Genomic DNA, 15659 nt, shown 5'->3' with positions numbered 1-15659 from the left:
CTGTGCTGCAAACACAAAGCACACGGCTCATTTCCAGGCGGCTGGGGGCGGCAGCATTGACACCAACTCTCCAAACAGACTTGAAGGAAAAAAAAAAAAAAAAAGAAGAAAATTCCAAACCAAATGCAGCCAGTCAGGCTCCGTGGAGTATGGCTGTGAATGTCAAACACTATCTGAGGCTAACAAGCTAACCAAAGCTCATTATGCAAACCTCAGCTCCCTGCAGGAGACGTCAGCCTGCTGCCAAAGAAACGCTTCACAGGCTTTAAAGGAAAAAATCCACTTTATTTCTTTAACATTGTAATCTGAAACAAAGTCCACCTGGTCTTCAGGCTGCCCTGTCTGCTTCAGTTTGTCACCCTACATTTCCCATCATGCCCTCTGGCATTGAAGGCGTATGAACCTGTTGCACTCGGCGTGTGTAGGAGGACTGAATGAAAGCAGCCAGAGCAAAGAAAGTGGGATTTTTTTTTTCTTTTGGTTGAGAAAAAAGCAGTGTGTGTGGCTGCAGTGCATGCTGGTCTATTTCCTGACTCTGTGGGCGTAGGAACTGGCTGCTGCTGTGACTAAACCCTCGCTGTATAATTATTAAATGTCTCTGATAGATGATGGCTGCAGAAAGACACTCTGGATGTGTTGACTGTGAGGAAATGACTCACATGGTGTTAACAGCTGCATGTTTTACATTTACGGATCATTTCAGGAGACAAAAAACCTGAAATCTATCGCCTCAAGTATGTGGACACCTAAATAATTCAGCCATAAGTGATTTTGAACTTCTTAATTGAAACCCTAGGAATTAAGACGCTGCTTTAAAAGACTTTAAACAAGATTTGGAGTCTGGCTGCAGGGTTTGCTCTCATGCAGCTTTAATAAAAAAAAGTAATTAAGGTGTGAAGAGAGTTTTAGAGCTTTTAACATAAAATTTAAGCCAACACAAAAAGATAAAAACAGAGTTTAGTTGCACAACGTGAGATGAATGGGCAACTCTGTGGGTTTAACTTTCTCTCTTAGTCTCCTACAGGGGGTTTTAAAACTTCCCAGAACTTTGTTTTGGGAATGAAAGCTGAGCTGTATCAACAAAAGTTTGTGGCTATGAGAGCCAAGAAGAAGAGGAGAAGAAAATGAAGACAGGAAGAAAAGACCAAGGTTAAAAAAAAAAAAAAAAAAAAGGATAAAAAGTATAAGACAGCTAAGATGAGCAGGAAGAAGATCACAAAGAAAAGGGTGAAGGAGACAAAGATGAAGAAAACACCCAAAGAATTGGGAAAACAAAATGACAAAGACCTGGAGAGGAAAGTTGAAGATATGGAGAAGAAAAAGATGACTATAAGGACAGAGGAGACAGAGACAGGAATGAAGGAGACAATAAAGAAACGTAAAAAGAAGATGAATAGATTGAAGAAAGAGAAGGGAAGGATGATCAAGACAAGGAAGAAGACACCATAAGACAAAGATGGCAAAGAGATGTAAAGATGTAAAGATGTAAAGATGTAAAGATGGAGACGAGGACAGAATATGAAGACAAAGATCAGGAAGATAACAAAGATGAAGAAGACTAAGATAAAGAAAACAATGAGAAAATGAAAACATGGAAGAAGATGAAGACAAGGATGAAGGCTAGGAAGAGGACAGAGAGATGAAGAAGATGAAGACAGGGGAGAAGACAACGATGAAAAAGATGAAGACAGGGGAGAAGACAACGATGAAAAAGACAAGGAGGAAGGCCAAGTACAATGAACTGACAAAGATCAAGAGACAGGGACAAAGAAGACTAGGACAAAGACCAGGATAAGACAAGGACAGAGACAGAGATTAAGGAGATGAAGATGAAGGAAGAAGAAGACAGAGACAACAAAAACAAGGAGGAAGAAGAAACAGACAAGGACAAAGGCGAGGATAAATGCAACAAAGACAGGGAGACAGGTGACAAAGACAAGGATGAAGGACAAGACAAAGAAGACAAAGACAGAAACATAAAAGATGAAGACAAGGACAAAAGAAAAGACAAAAAAGATGGACAGACAGAAGATGAAGACGACGATGAAGGAGAAAATGATCGTGTGTACAAGGAGGAAGAAGATGAAGACAAGGACAAAGGACGAGATCAATGCAACAAAGACAGGAAGACAGGCGACAAAGACAGGGACGAAGGAAAAGACAAAGAGGAAGACAGAGATGAAGAAGACGAAGACAAGGACAAAGGAGAAAACAGCAGTAACTTATAAAGAGACAGATCAAGGACAAAGACAAAGGGAAAGACAAAGAAAAAGAGACAGAACATAAAGACAAGGATGAAGGACCAGATAAAGACGACCAAGACAAACAACGGAGGCTGAAAACTAGGACAAAAGAGAAAACAAAGACAGATAGAAGATGAAGACAAGGACAAAAGAAAAGACAAAAAAGATGGACAGAGAAATGGAAGATGAAGGAGAAAACAGCGACAACACGGACAAGAAGAAAGAAGATGAAGACAAGAAAAAGGAGAAGATGTAAAGACAGGGACACAGAAGATGAAGACAAGGACAAAGGCAAAGACAGAAGTTATGAAGACAAGAGACAGAACATGAGGACAAGGAAAAAGGGAAGACAAAGGAAAGATAAAAGATGAATACAAGGACAAAGGGAAAAACAAACTAGACAAAGACAGAAGATGAAGATGAGGACAAGGACAAAAGGGAAGACAAAAAAGACAGACAGATCGAAGTTCAAGAGAAGGACAAAAGGGAGGACAAAGAAGACAAAAAGATAGGACAAGGCAGACAGACAGAGAGATAGAAGCTGAAGACAAGGACAAAGGAGAAGACATAAACGAGGAAGAACAACAAAGACAAGTATGAAGAAGACAAATGCAGGTGGAAGAAGATGAAGACAAGAATCGAGAAGACAAAGACAAGGTGAAAAAGCAAAAATGAACTAAAACAAGAGGAAAAGGCAAAGACAAGGAGGATGAAAACAACAAATAATAAATAGAGGAAGAGTAATTGTAAAAATAAAAATGACACTGCCATGTCAAGACTCATGCACTCTAGAAGTTTTAGTCTACAGAGGCATGTCTACAAATTGAGACACATTATACCTTGAGTATGCATTAGTTAATCACCTGTTTAAAGGAAATAATATCAACATTCGACCTTTTCTTTGCATTGAGTCCAAAAAACAATCTCCAGCCACTGACCCGTAATATTTCCATGGTTTTCAGTCGAAACACCAGCACAGAATCTCTTGATGTAGCTGGTTTCACTCTGGGAAAGTCTCCAAATCAAGCTGCAGTGCAAACACTAGAAAATTATCCCCCATTTTGCTCAGTGTATTTCTGGAACTTATTAGGACTTTTTAGGAGATTTTCAAGGAGGATTTAAGAGAGTACCTGACATGTAGACACTGAGAAAATTAAACATATGTACATATCTTAAAGACAAGCAGGAAAAATCCCTTCCTCCACCAACACCAGAGTGAAAACCACACAGTGAGCATGTTCTGTTGTCACCGCCAATGACAGAAACATCTCCCCCTGAACTCTTGTCACGTCACGCTTGCTAAATCCCAACTGCTTTCATCTGCCAGCGCTGCCACGCAGAGCACTGAGACGCTGAATAGACTCCTGCGATTACATTATACACACCGAGTGGAGAGGAGGGTGAAGATAGAGTCAGGAAAGAGACAAAGAGGAAGAGGAGGAGGGAGGAGGACAGAAATATGACAGGACAGGGGGATGTATGAGCCAAAAGATGAAGAGGGAGCAATTATCTGGGGCTGAAATCGCGAGATGGGAGAGAGAATTTTCAATCTTTTCTCTTCGGAGGGAAAAGAAAAGACGAGACGAAGGGCAAAGTGAGACAGATGGACAGAGCAGGAGGAGGAAAAAGATCAATGTTAGAAGAAATGGTAGAAAAAGAGAGGGAGGAGGTAAAACGAGGAGGAGGAGGATGTAGATATTGATTAAATGATGAAATATAGCAGTTCAGGTGGTTGTAAGCACGCTCTCGCTCTAAAACACTCTCCTTCTTTGCATGCCCTTGTTTGTCCTTGGTGTTTTCAGATGGTTTGTCCAGATTAAATTTTCATGAACATCATCATTTTTTAAACTCTTCAGGATGAATTTAGTCTGCCTTCAGTCTAGGGGAGGACAATTTGGCATTTCATCAGTTCCACCCCAAAAAGTAGCTGAAATGTCATGATACGGGGACTGTGTTTATCACAGGAAAGTGAATTAAAAAGAGCTTAAAACACAGAGGGAAGCGTTTTTACCCAGATAATGGAATTATATGTGCATGGTTAGTGGCTTTTGTAAAGTTTTGAATGATTTAGGAAAACAAATATGAGCCTTAAATGAGCAGGACAATAAACGTTGACCAATAAATTCACCTGGCTGATATATACAGTTTGACACTAGTCAATATAGGCTAAATAAATATTACCACCAGCGTTTCTAGTGACATTTTTCACCAGGTAACTTCAGTATATTGTCACTTTTCCAAGTAAACTTTCACAAAAAGTATCATTTTTTTTCACCAAATTTTTGAACATGTGGGATTGACAAAAAAAAAAAAAAAAAAAAAACGGACATAAAAATCATAAAAAAAAACCAACAAAAAATTACAAAAAAAAGAAAGGAAAAAAAAATTGGATATAAATTTTGGACAAAAATGTTGGAAAAAATGACCAAAATAATGAAGAAAAAAGGAAAAAAGGTGGCAAAAAATGAGGAAGTAATTCACAAAAAAAGACGATTAAAAAGCAGCATAAAAAAATGTTGGAAAAAAAAATATGAATAAAAATGATGTAAAAGAAATAATGGAAAAAATTGATAAAAAAAAGACAAAAAAAAAGAAAGAAAGAAAGACACAGAAAGAAAAAAATGACACCAAAGGATAAAAAAACAATACTCTGCCAAAAAAATTTACAAAACATATGGAAAAATCAAGAAAAAAATGATTTAAAAAATGTGACACCCCCCCAAAAAAGCTGCAAAATATTGATGAAAAATAAAAGCAAACAAAAAAAATATTATTTTATGAAGTCAGTAGTTATTCTGGAGAAAAACTGGAAGTGATTTTGAACAACAAAAAACCTATAAACTATAGCTGATACTGAAGGGTATGTTGTTTGCAGTAAAACAACACCAGGCAATCAAGTTTAGGTCTAAAGATAACGCTCACTGAAGACAAAGGGACACCAACAATGTTACAATTCATTATGAGGGGAACATGAACCCTGAACCCAAATATAACAACAACAATCCATTGAATATTTTTCCAAATATTACCACTTTAATCCATGTAAGACGAACTGTAGTTGCTGCTAGGAACATCTTAGGTCCACCAAAGTCATTAAGGTGCATTCTAACAGCACAGCAAAGATTCATCCTCTGGGGATCAGGATAAGCTGCACAAATTCCCATAATTCTTAAGATTTTCCAGTATAAAATGTGGCCCTTTCTATGGTAATTTCATTCAGAAAAGACTGGAAACAGGTGGACAACACTCGCAGCAGCAGAATTTTGAGCACATAATCCTTTTTGTTGCACAAAACTAAAACTGTAAGTTAATTAATCCAACAAGAAAAGAAAAACAGTCATTATGTGTTTACTTGTGGTGTGTTTACAGAAGATTTTCACATTTTTCAACCCAGAGAAGTTCACAAAAACACACACAGGCTAGTTTGATCTTTCCACACAAGCCTCTTTTCATTCACGGACAAAAGCCTCCACTAGACGAGCGTTTTTCATCGTATCTGGGCTGCTCAAATCTCCCTCGCATCACCACAATCACAGAACAACAACATCAACAGCAGCGGCGGGCCTCGTGACGGTGTGTTTACATCGTTTCTCACAGAGTGGAGTATTCAGTGACGTACGGCTCGGAGTGGACAGTGGATCATAAATCACGGTCTGCTGATACACTCTGACAGAATAATCTGGATAATGGCTCCAAACCACTCTCTCTGGCTGTACGCGTGCTGGGGATACAGTTACAGTCTGTGCATGCTGATTTAGACAGTTTATGGATGAACTATGAGGCTCTGGGGACATGAGGAAGGACTTTCTAGATTATGTAACAGCAAAACCAACACAAAAGGCTGTTTTAAGTTAAAAAGCTGGTTTGGCGTCTCTTTACAGAAACTTTTTATCACTTTACGGTTGTTTTATCTCTATTTGAGGTCATGCTTTGTCTTTTTGTAGTGTTTCTTAAAATCTTTTTGTGGTTATTTTAAGTATTCGACCATTTTTGACCTATTTTTGCTATTTTTTGTAAATTGATCATCAATAGCTGTCTTATGCCATTGTTGGAAAAAAATGCGTCTCCTTAAAGTTGCTGTCTACTAGTCACCTCAATTGTCTTTGAATTTTCTGAAGCTTTTTTTTTTTTTTGCATCTTTGTGGCATTTCTTTTTTCTCCTTGGAGTCTTTTACTCATCTCTGTTGCTGACTTTGGACTGGTTATGATTAGTTTGCATCATTTTAAAGCCATTGTAAGTGGACTACTGTTTTTCTTTTCATTTATTTTGCCACTTTAATGCTATTTAAGGTTATTTTGCACCTTTGGGTTGGCCTATCTGGTGTATTTGAAGTTGTTTAAGGGTGTTTTCACACCTGAGAGACCGAGTTAAGTGTAAGTTTGTATGTAGAAAAAAATGAATGAAATATTCATTTCCATCATTATATTATTGTAGGCTTACAAAAACCAACAGCGCCAACTCAAAGAGCAGTACATATGGCCAGCCTGAAGTCACCTTGGGAGTTTCTTTACCTCCAGGGGGCGCTGTTCTCCCATCCTTTTGTATCCTCTGTCTTTTCTCCGCTCCAAAAAACAGTTGGAAAGTTTCCCTATTTTATGTGCTTTTTCCAGTTGGTGTTGGACTTCCTTCTCATGCTGTAATGTCCAGTCATTTATACGAAAGTCTGAGCCTTTCAAAATAGTGCTTTCATTCTGGGCTTGACCCATTTGTGGTTCAGTTTGGTCCACACCGAGACCACCTCTTTTGGTTTGACCAGGGTCCGGCTGTTTAATCTCTACCATGGTCCAGGGGAGGTTTCATACCTATCATTTAGGTCTGGATCAAACTGAGTCTGAAAGTCTAGGCCAAATGAAGTAGAGGTCCTGGACCAAGGTTGGTGTCTTTGTTACATCGCATATATTCAGTTTGGTTGTTTTTGGTTTTACACTGTAATTATTGCAAACAGACTAACAGACTTTACATGACGCCTATGTGGTATCTTCATCACCCACTCTGTAGTTTACATTGATTGGTTAACCGGCCAACAGGTGTCTGACTTCAGCACATTGAGTAATAGCTAAGTCATTTCCATCATCCTATTAGTATTGCAAAAGAAAACAGTTTTACAGTTGCAAGAAAAAGTATGTGAACCCTTTGGGATTTCTTGGATTTCTGCATAAATTGGTCATAAAATGTGTTCTGATCTTCATCCAAGTCACAACAATAGACAAACACAGACTGCTTAAACTAATACCACACAGAAAATGATATGTTTTCATGTTTTTATTGAACATGTAAACATTCACAGTGCAGGGTGGAAAAAGTATGTGAACCCCTAGGCTAATGACCTCTCCAAGAGCTAATTGGAGCCAGGAGTCAGCTAACCTGGAGTCCAATCAATGTGACGAGATTGGATTTGTTGGTTAAAACTGCCCTGCCCTATAAAAAACACACACCAGTTTTGAGTTTGCTGTTCTCAAGAAGCATTGCCTGATGTGAACCATGCCTGGCACAAAAGAGCTCTCAGAAGACCTACGATCAAGAATTGTTGACTTGCATGAAGCTGGAAAGGGTTACAAAAGTATCTCTAAAAGCCTTGATGTTCATGTGTCCACGTTAAGACAGTCTACAAATGGAGAAGGTTCAGCACTGTTGCTACTCTCCCTAGGCGTGGTTGTCCTGTAAAGATGGCTGCAAGAGCACAGCACAGAATGCTCAATGAGGTGAAGAAGAATCCTAGTGTGTCAGCTAAAGACTTACAGAAATCTCTGGCACATGCTAACATTTGTGTTGACAAATCTACAATAAGTAAAACATTAAAAAAGAATGGAGCTCATGGGAGGACACCATAGAGGAAGCCACTGCTGTCTAAAAAAAAACATTGCTGCATGTTTGAAGTTTGCAAAAGAGCACCTGGATGTTCCACAGCACTACTGGCAAAATATTCTGCGGACAGATAAAACCAAAATTCAGTTGTTTGGAAGGAACACACAACGCTATGTGTGGAGAAAAAAAGGCACAGCACACCAACATCAAAACCTCATCCCAACTGTAAAGTATGGTGGAGGGGCCATCATGGTTTGGGGCTGCTTTGCTGCCTCAGGGCCTGGACAGATTGGTGTCATTGACGGAAAAATGAATTCCCAAGTTTATCGAGACATTTTGCAGGAAAACTTAAGACCATCTGTCCGCCAACTGAAGCTCAACAGAGGATGGGAGAATGGCTTCAACAGAAGAAAATACGCCTTCTGGAGTGGCCCAGTCAGAGTCCTGACCTCAACCCGATTAAGATGCTGTGGCATGACCTCAAGAGAGTGATTCACACCAGACATCCCAAGAATATTGCTGAACTGAAACAGTTTTGAAAAGAAGAATGGTCCAAAATTCCTCCTGACCGTTCGGTCTGATCTGCAACTACAGGAAACTTTGGTTGAGGTTATTGTTCCCCATATTTCTGCGGCTCATTTTTGTTCTGGTTTTGGATTTCCTTTTTCTGGTTCTCAGGCTGTAATATTCTAAAGGTCTAAACCTTTCATAATGACACTTACATACTGGGCATGACCGCGGTCCAGGCAGAGGTTTCATACCTGTCTTTTAGTTGAGATTAAACCAAAACATTCGAACCAAAAGTGGTTGGTGTGAAAGCACCCCAAGTCTCTTTGCAGCAAATTCGAGTACTTCTTGTGTCTCTTTTGGTTTTGTTTCTGTTTTTGAAGCTAAGCGTTGTGGTTAGAATTTCAAATCATTTATCCACCTGATTTTTTGTGTTTATGAAGTTGTTTTGAATCTCTGAAGCAATTTGAGTCATTTCTGCATCTCTGTGGGCTTTTGTCATGTGCTCAAGGTTGTTTAGTCTCTTCATGGGGGTTGAGTCATTTTTCCCAACCTTTTTTATGTCTTTTAAGGACTGTCTGTTCTGTGGAGTTTTTGTCTTTGAGGCTGTTTTTAAATCTTTTCTCAATTGTTTTGAGATGATTTGTAGCTAAAATGTCTCAATTTTCTGATGTTCTGGAGTGAAATTGAGTTATTCGTGGTTGATTTTTGTCTTTATAGACAACACACGGATCTTATTTTTCTCTATTTTTCAGCATTTGTTGAATTATTGAAATGTCTTTGCAACTGTTTGCTCTCTTTGTGGTCCTTTTTCTGTCTTTATGTTGCCATTTTAAAGTTAATTTATGTCATTTAGCAGAGCTTTTGTTCAAATTTGAATCATTGGTGGCATTTTTGTGTATTATAAGTAATTTAAGTATAGAATAGCAGCATCTCTGATGGCTGCACATTTGAAGATTATTTTCATCTTTTATGTTCATCTTTCTTGCCATTCCTTGCTTTTGAAAGTTATCTTGTATCTTTATGAGATCCTTTCAGGTCACCTTGAATCATTTATTTTATTTCCTATATGTGATTTTGTATTTCTGTTTTTTTTCCTCTCTCTTCTTTATCATGTTGAAACTGCATTTATCTTGCTGCTCTGTGATTGATTTGTGTTATATTTTGTCATTTTTATGTCTTTTTGGTTCATTCGAGTGTATTTCTGGTCCAATTTTTGTCACTGTGGCTTTATTTTAGCCTCTTTTTACATCCGTATTAAGTCATATTAATATCTTTAAACTTTTTCATCTCTGTTGAGTGACGTTTTTGTCTCCTAGTTGTCATTTTGTAAATTTATATGCAAATATTTTCTTTTTTGTGCTTTAATGCATATGATCATACAAAAGGTACAACTTGATATTACCATTCGTGTTTTAATTGCTGTCTAACTTCTGGAGGGTCAAATGAAAGTTGCTTATCATTTTCTGATTAATGAGCACATTATGCAAACACATCTTTGAACTACACCCAAAAGTCAGCAATTAGAGGAGAATTTAAATTTGCCCTCAGCCAGACAAATAAAGTCACCTCCCACAAGAAGCAGCAGTTTTTATGAATTTCTGTGCAGCAGCAGAGAAACACTGCAAAATTGAAACAACCCATGTAGATGCGAGTGCACGAAAACTGAGATATGGAGCTCATTGAAATCCTCAGGTAGTCTGGGAAAGTCGGCGCGAGCGGAGAATAAGTAGTCAACAATGAGTGGAGCGCTGAAGTGCAGCAGAGCTGAGCAGAAAGGAGAATCTTCCTGCATGAATAAAGAAGCTTTTTGACCTGCTCTCTTTTAATAAAGACCTCCTGAGGTCTCAGTTGGTGCATTTTTAGGATCCCTGAGGTGCCGCTAAGCCTCAGATTCCTTCTTTGAAATCCTCTCCAAAAACGCTTGCAGATTTTAGGTCAGAAAATAAAATGCTCGCCAAATTTCCACCTGGGAACAGCGAGGTGTTGCACGGAAGGAAACAAGCTTGAAACAAATACCACATCTGACTACGTTTCATCCTCTTGAATATGAAAACTCATTCTTGACTTTGGTGATAAATACATGAAGTAAATCTTCTAAATGAATCATCGTCTTGATCAGCTATTCTCAGAGCATCTGACCTTATTCAAATGACTTCATCTGCAAATGTTAATTGCTTAGAGTCATTGCAGGAGCAATGACCGGCAGTGTGTTCAACAGGTGGCTGCACATAGGAGGGAATATCGATCCACTGCTTGTTTCCTTCTTGTACATAATGACTCAACAACTTAAAGCCTTACACATGCAAAATGTAGTTGAACAATCGCCCAGACGGCATGAAAGATATAGTGATGACAGGCCTCAAAGTGTCGCTGATTTGCAGCATAAAATGGAAAATGCAAGTGCAAATGATGTTTGCAGCTGGATGTCAGACACCTCAAGATTTTAATTACTAGAGACAGAAGGAAGACCACTGCTGATCTCCAGGCACAGATGAATGCTCCTAGATCAGAGACGGAGAAAGTCTCCAGAATGACCGTAAGCAAACGACTGACAGAACAAGGCTTAAAGGACAGAATAACTGCTAAGTAGTCATTAATGAAGCCTGCAAATATCCAGAAACACCTCAGATTTGCCAGGGAGCACAAACTTTGGACTGCTGATGACTGGTAGAAGGTACTCTGGATGGACGAGTCCAAGTTAGAACTCTTTGGTCATCTGGGGTCTTGTTAAGTCTTGTTCTCTGTTTGGCTCCCTAATCAAGGCATTAGATGCTCCAAAAACTCATGTAAAACACAGACAACTCATTAAATGTCTTTTTTTCCCCCAAACCTTTAGGTATGCCTCATCTACGTTGACTCAAAAAGTCAAAACCAAGAGTCCCACCTTGACCTTGAACAAGCTTTTGCACTTCCATGACAACTGCAAACTCCTCAGGTACAGCTAACGCTCAAGCACAGCTGCTTAAAATTGAAACTGATAATTCAGCTATTTAATGCACAATCAAAAAGGACTAAGACTTCTGCTGCAGCTGTGAAAATGTAGTTTGCACTACTCCCACGCTGAAAAAACCCAGAGCAGTCATCAGTTAAAAGGAAGAAAATGACTTGAAAACATTACAGTTTAGTCCAGCAGAGTAGGCTTGTTTTTCTTTCAAGGCAAGGTCAAACATAACCCGAAATCTTCTCTGGAGAAAGCAGCAGCGTTTCCAAGTGAATAAAGATTGTATGAAATCAGAGATGACTGAAAAACAAGTCTTCTAAGCAGAAATGTGCTTTTCATGCTTTTCGTTTCATTTGCAGTGATTTATCTTTGATTCTGACACTGATCTGGCTGTTTTGCCATGAATGGAAAACCTCCTGAGGCATGGGGCGCAGCGTGACGTAGTGGGGAAGGTGAAGGCCATGTGGGGAGGAAAAAAGGTGTGTTTGGTCGAATAAATCAATGCAGGGGCTCGTAAACGAAGATTAGCCGCCTGCTGGTGATCAGCCGAGGATGGGGGCGCTGATTTGGTTTCATTTGCAGAGAGGTAGCTTTGATTTTACCGCTGCATAAAGGTAAAGGACGTGAGTGGCAGAGGGATGATTTAAGTGCCTGCTGCAGCTAATTAAACGAGCCAAAGGAAGGAGGAGAGATTGGTCTGAAATTCCAATCCCAGGATAAACATTAAATTAAGCCTTTGACAGTTTTACAACAGCTGTTTGTCTACTTGAATTATGAGGAGTAAACACGGAGCAGCGGCCCCCAGCATTCACCTCGAGTCAGACAGACGGGGCAGCATGTTCGTGGAAAGCTGCTGCTGTCAGGAACACTGAGCACTCCATGATATGCCTTCTTATTACAATATGGTGCAGGAATTTATGAATTCTTTAGAAGTTTTAAGCCTTTTTAGGTCCACTTTTTCCATTTTCCCCCTCTTAAAAAAAGGATCATTCCAAACTGTCACTCTGAATCAGCCAAGTCTCACACTTCAATGAAGCTTTATGACACTTTTAAGGCTTTTTATGGCTTTATCATTATCTAAACATACATTCAGAAAAGATTCAGCCTGACATGTTTGGCATCTTTAAAACCTCTGAGATCCTAGCAAAAATTTCACATGAATGTATCCTAGTGAGAGGAGTGCTTGGTTGAAGTTATTGGGACCAGAGTTCCTGCAGGACTGAGGGTAAGACAATCAATACAGATAAAACATAAAAAGAGACACTTGCTATCTGAGCATGGAAGAAATCTAGAAATCTGGTTCTTTATTTGCACAGCATTTATTTTGTTAAAGTTTAATTTTAGAGATTTCTTTGGAGAAATACTGATAAATATGTAAAAAACAAAGAAATAAGTGTCTTTCTGGTGATAAATTTAAACTGCAAACACTTAAAATAACACTTACTAATTTACCCTTAAACATGAATTAAGTCATTTTTGTGGAGATATAGGCAAGTAGGTTTAAATTAAGAATAAAAACAAACCCAGAAAGCCATCTGACAAGCCTTTCCATCAGTGTTAATTTTGGCAGCTATTTCATTTAGTTTTGGTCTTTACATTAAATGCATTTTTTGTTTTTGTCACTTTTTAGTAATTTCTATCCTTTTAAGTTTTAGTCTAGTTTTAGTTGACGAAAACTCAAAACATTTTAGTTTTTACCTTTAGTCCAAGCAATTATTTTCTTGCCCAACGGTTGAGAAACATCATGGATTTTGAATGTCTGACGAAAACAACATTACATTTTATTCCAGTTTTAGTCATTTTGACAAAAACTAAACTTAGTTTTTGTCAGTTTTAGTCCTCACAGATCTATTTTTGTTAGTTTTAGTCTAGTTTTTGTCATGGAAAAAAAGGCTGTCGACAAGCAGTTTTGATATGATTTAACACACTTTTTGTCACAACTTAGAGGTTTTTTTTGGTAGCTATTGCATCAAAATCAAAATTCCTTGCGTTAGATTTGGTCTTTTCGATTATTAGAGTGGGCTGAAAAGATAAGAAAAACAGATTTGGTATGTTCATGAAGTTTTATAGTCTTAGTCTTAGCTTAATGGAAACTTTTTGGTGGTTTATAGCTTCTTATCAGTGGGTTTTTCATCAGTTTATACAGATAATCCCCACAGTTTAATCTTGTATATTTGCCATCTTTGAAAACTTTGTTATCCTCCCGAAGATTATGAATGAAGTTATCCTTATTTAGGCAATTTTTCTGCACAGCTTAAGTTTGAGGCATTGGGCAGCGTGGAAGTAAAAAGTACAAATAAGACTCAAAAAATGGTACGTTTGCCATCAAAGCATAGAAAATGATCTGTTTTCTTTTTTGTTGCACAAAATGCAATACAACTCTGGTATTCTTGTCATTTTCACACCTTTTATATTGAGACAACATGGACTATCCTTGCTCCAGACACTAAATGAGGATTACTAGTCAAAGTAAGGAATTTAGCAGTTTGTCAAAGACCTTTGCAAAAAAAAAGAAATGGCAATAAGCAAAACAAAGACAGTAAGATGTTCATTTTATGTAAGAAAAAGGCAAGCAGCCTTAGTAAAAGCTCAGAAAATCCTGTGTAATCAAATCCCCAAGTGCTTATAGTGCTATTTTTTGGCACTTTATTCTGTTTATTTTGCACAGAAATCCTTCTTTCATTATTTAATTTTGATCTCACCTGCATTTAGCTGACAATAAAAGCAGATTTAGTGTGTTTCTGATGTATTTGAGACATGTCAATAGGAAGTGGGTGCTTTCTCAGTGTAGTTTTAAATAAGGGCTCATGTTTGGTTCTTGAACACAGCTCAATCTCCTTTAAGGCTCTAAAAGGTAAAATAACAGCTTTAACCAAGTTATTCCAACTACTTCCGTGTTCATAGTCGTTCGTAACTTCATTAAAAGCAAACATAATAAATTGATATGACATTTTTGGAACAGACAGAGTGAAAATGATTCGGTACTCACTCGCTCCGACCAGCCTCGGTGTCTGCCAGCAGGCCAGCAGCAGCAGCAGGAGCCCGACATCCAGGTGAAGAGACGCGGTCATCACCTTGCCTTTGTCCCCGCTCCTCTGCCTCTTCATCACTCCTTTCCTTCCTCTTCCTCCTCTCCTGTAACTCTCCTTTGATTTCACAGCAACTTTCCCCCACGTGCAGGGTCACCACTGTCTCCACGTCAGCTTCATCTCCACCGCTTCGGCGTCGCGGGTTTGAACCCTAACTTGTACGAAGTAGGTCACTAGGTATGCAGACGAGAAGTCAAATGGTGGCTCTTCTTCCTCTCTTGTCCCTGGGAGTCCGGTAAGAGGCGCGTGCAGCAGAAGCTAACAGGTTGTCCTCGACTCCGCGTGCGTCCACCGGGCTTAATTTTGCGTCAGTTCGTCTCTTTTAGTCGCATTCATTCGCATTTTTGCAGCTGGGAAAGGTCGCAGGAGGTTTCAGCACCAAGGACAGCGCTCCTGAACGTTTTTCAGTGATTTCAGCGAAGGAGAAAAGAACAAAAATTGGCGTTTTTTTTTCTGACGTGAATCAAGAAAAATCAAAAGAAGAAGAAAAACAGCACCTTTGTATTCTCTATGAGGTCTCCTGCTGCTTTAATGTGAGATTAGACGAAGCCAGCAGCGCCAGAGAATGTCTGTCTGCGGGAGATTCGTGGTAACTCCTCCGGAAAAAAGCACAGGCATAAAGAGAGCACGAGGCACGCACGAGACTGACGTTAAAATGCTACCACTACACCACGAGAGAGAGCGAGAGAGAGAGACAGAGAAAGGGGGAGAGAGAGAGGTGTGTGCGCATGTCATCACCCTGAATCACCTGCATGCTGTCAGATAACTGTTGATGAATTTAATCAGATTACAGAGACTGTATACTGGAAATAATCCCCTTGTATGCCATAAAAGTGGTTCTACAGGTAGTGCGAGTTCATTCACGTCACTATAGAAAGAGAAGAGAAATATTTGGATTCAGTACCATTATAAAAAATGAGTACAGCACAGGGGTGGCTGTAGTAATTCTAAGGCCCCGGGCAATTACCAATATAGGACCCTTCCATATTTAGCTAAAACAACCATAGTGAGTGAACCTAATATTTCAAGCATCTTTTCTTAAAACAAAGCCAGATATATAAATGATGTAC

The 15659-nt window shown here is 38.9% G+C and overlaps 1 protein-coding gene across 1 annotated transcript in view; it reads right to left on the bottom strand.

Annotated features, from left to right (window-relative positions):
- LOC121506346 (fibronectin type III domain-containing protein 4-like) overlaps nucleotides 1–15211 on the bottom strand; it is a 39329-nt gene extending 24118 nt beyond the window's left edge. Inside the window, exon 1 of the mRNA XM_041782118.1 lies at nucleotides 14490–15211. Coding sequence (XP_041638052.1) covers nucleotides 14490–14607 — 118 coding nt within the window. The 5' untranslated portion in view covers nucleotides 14608–15211. The remainder of the gene's footprint in view (nucleotides 1–14489) is intronic.
- Nucleotides 15212–15659: the final 448 nt, after the last annotated feature.

The sequence above is a fragment of the Cheilinus undulatus genome, linkage group 24 (genome assembly GCF_018320785.1).
Source record: "Cheilinus undulatus linkage group 24, ASM1832078v1, whole genome shotgun sequence".
In the NCBI taxonomy this organism is placed as follows: Eukaryota; Metazoa; Chordata; class Actinopteri; order Labriformes; family Labridae; genus Cheilinus; species Cheilinus undulatus.
Note: the sequence above shows the minus strand (reverse complement) of the source record. Positions and strands in the feature narration are given on the sequence as shown.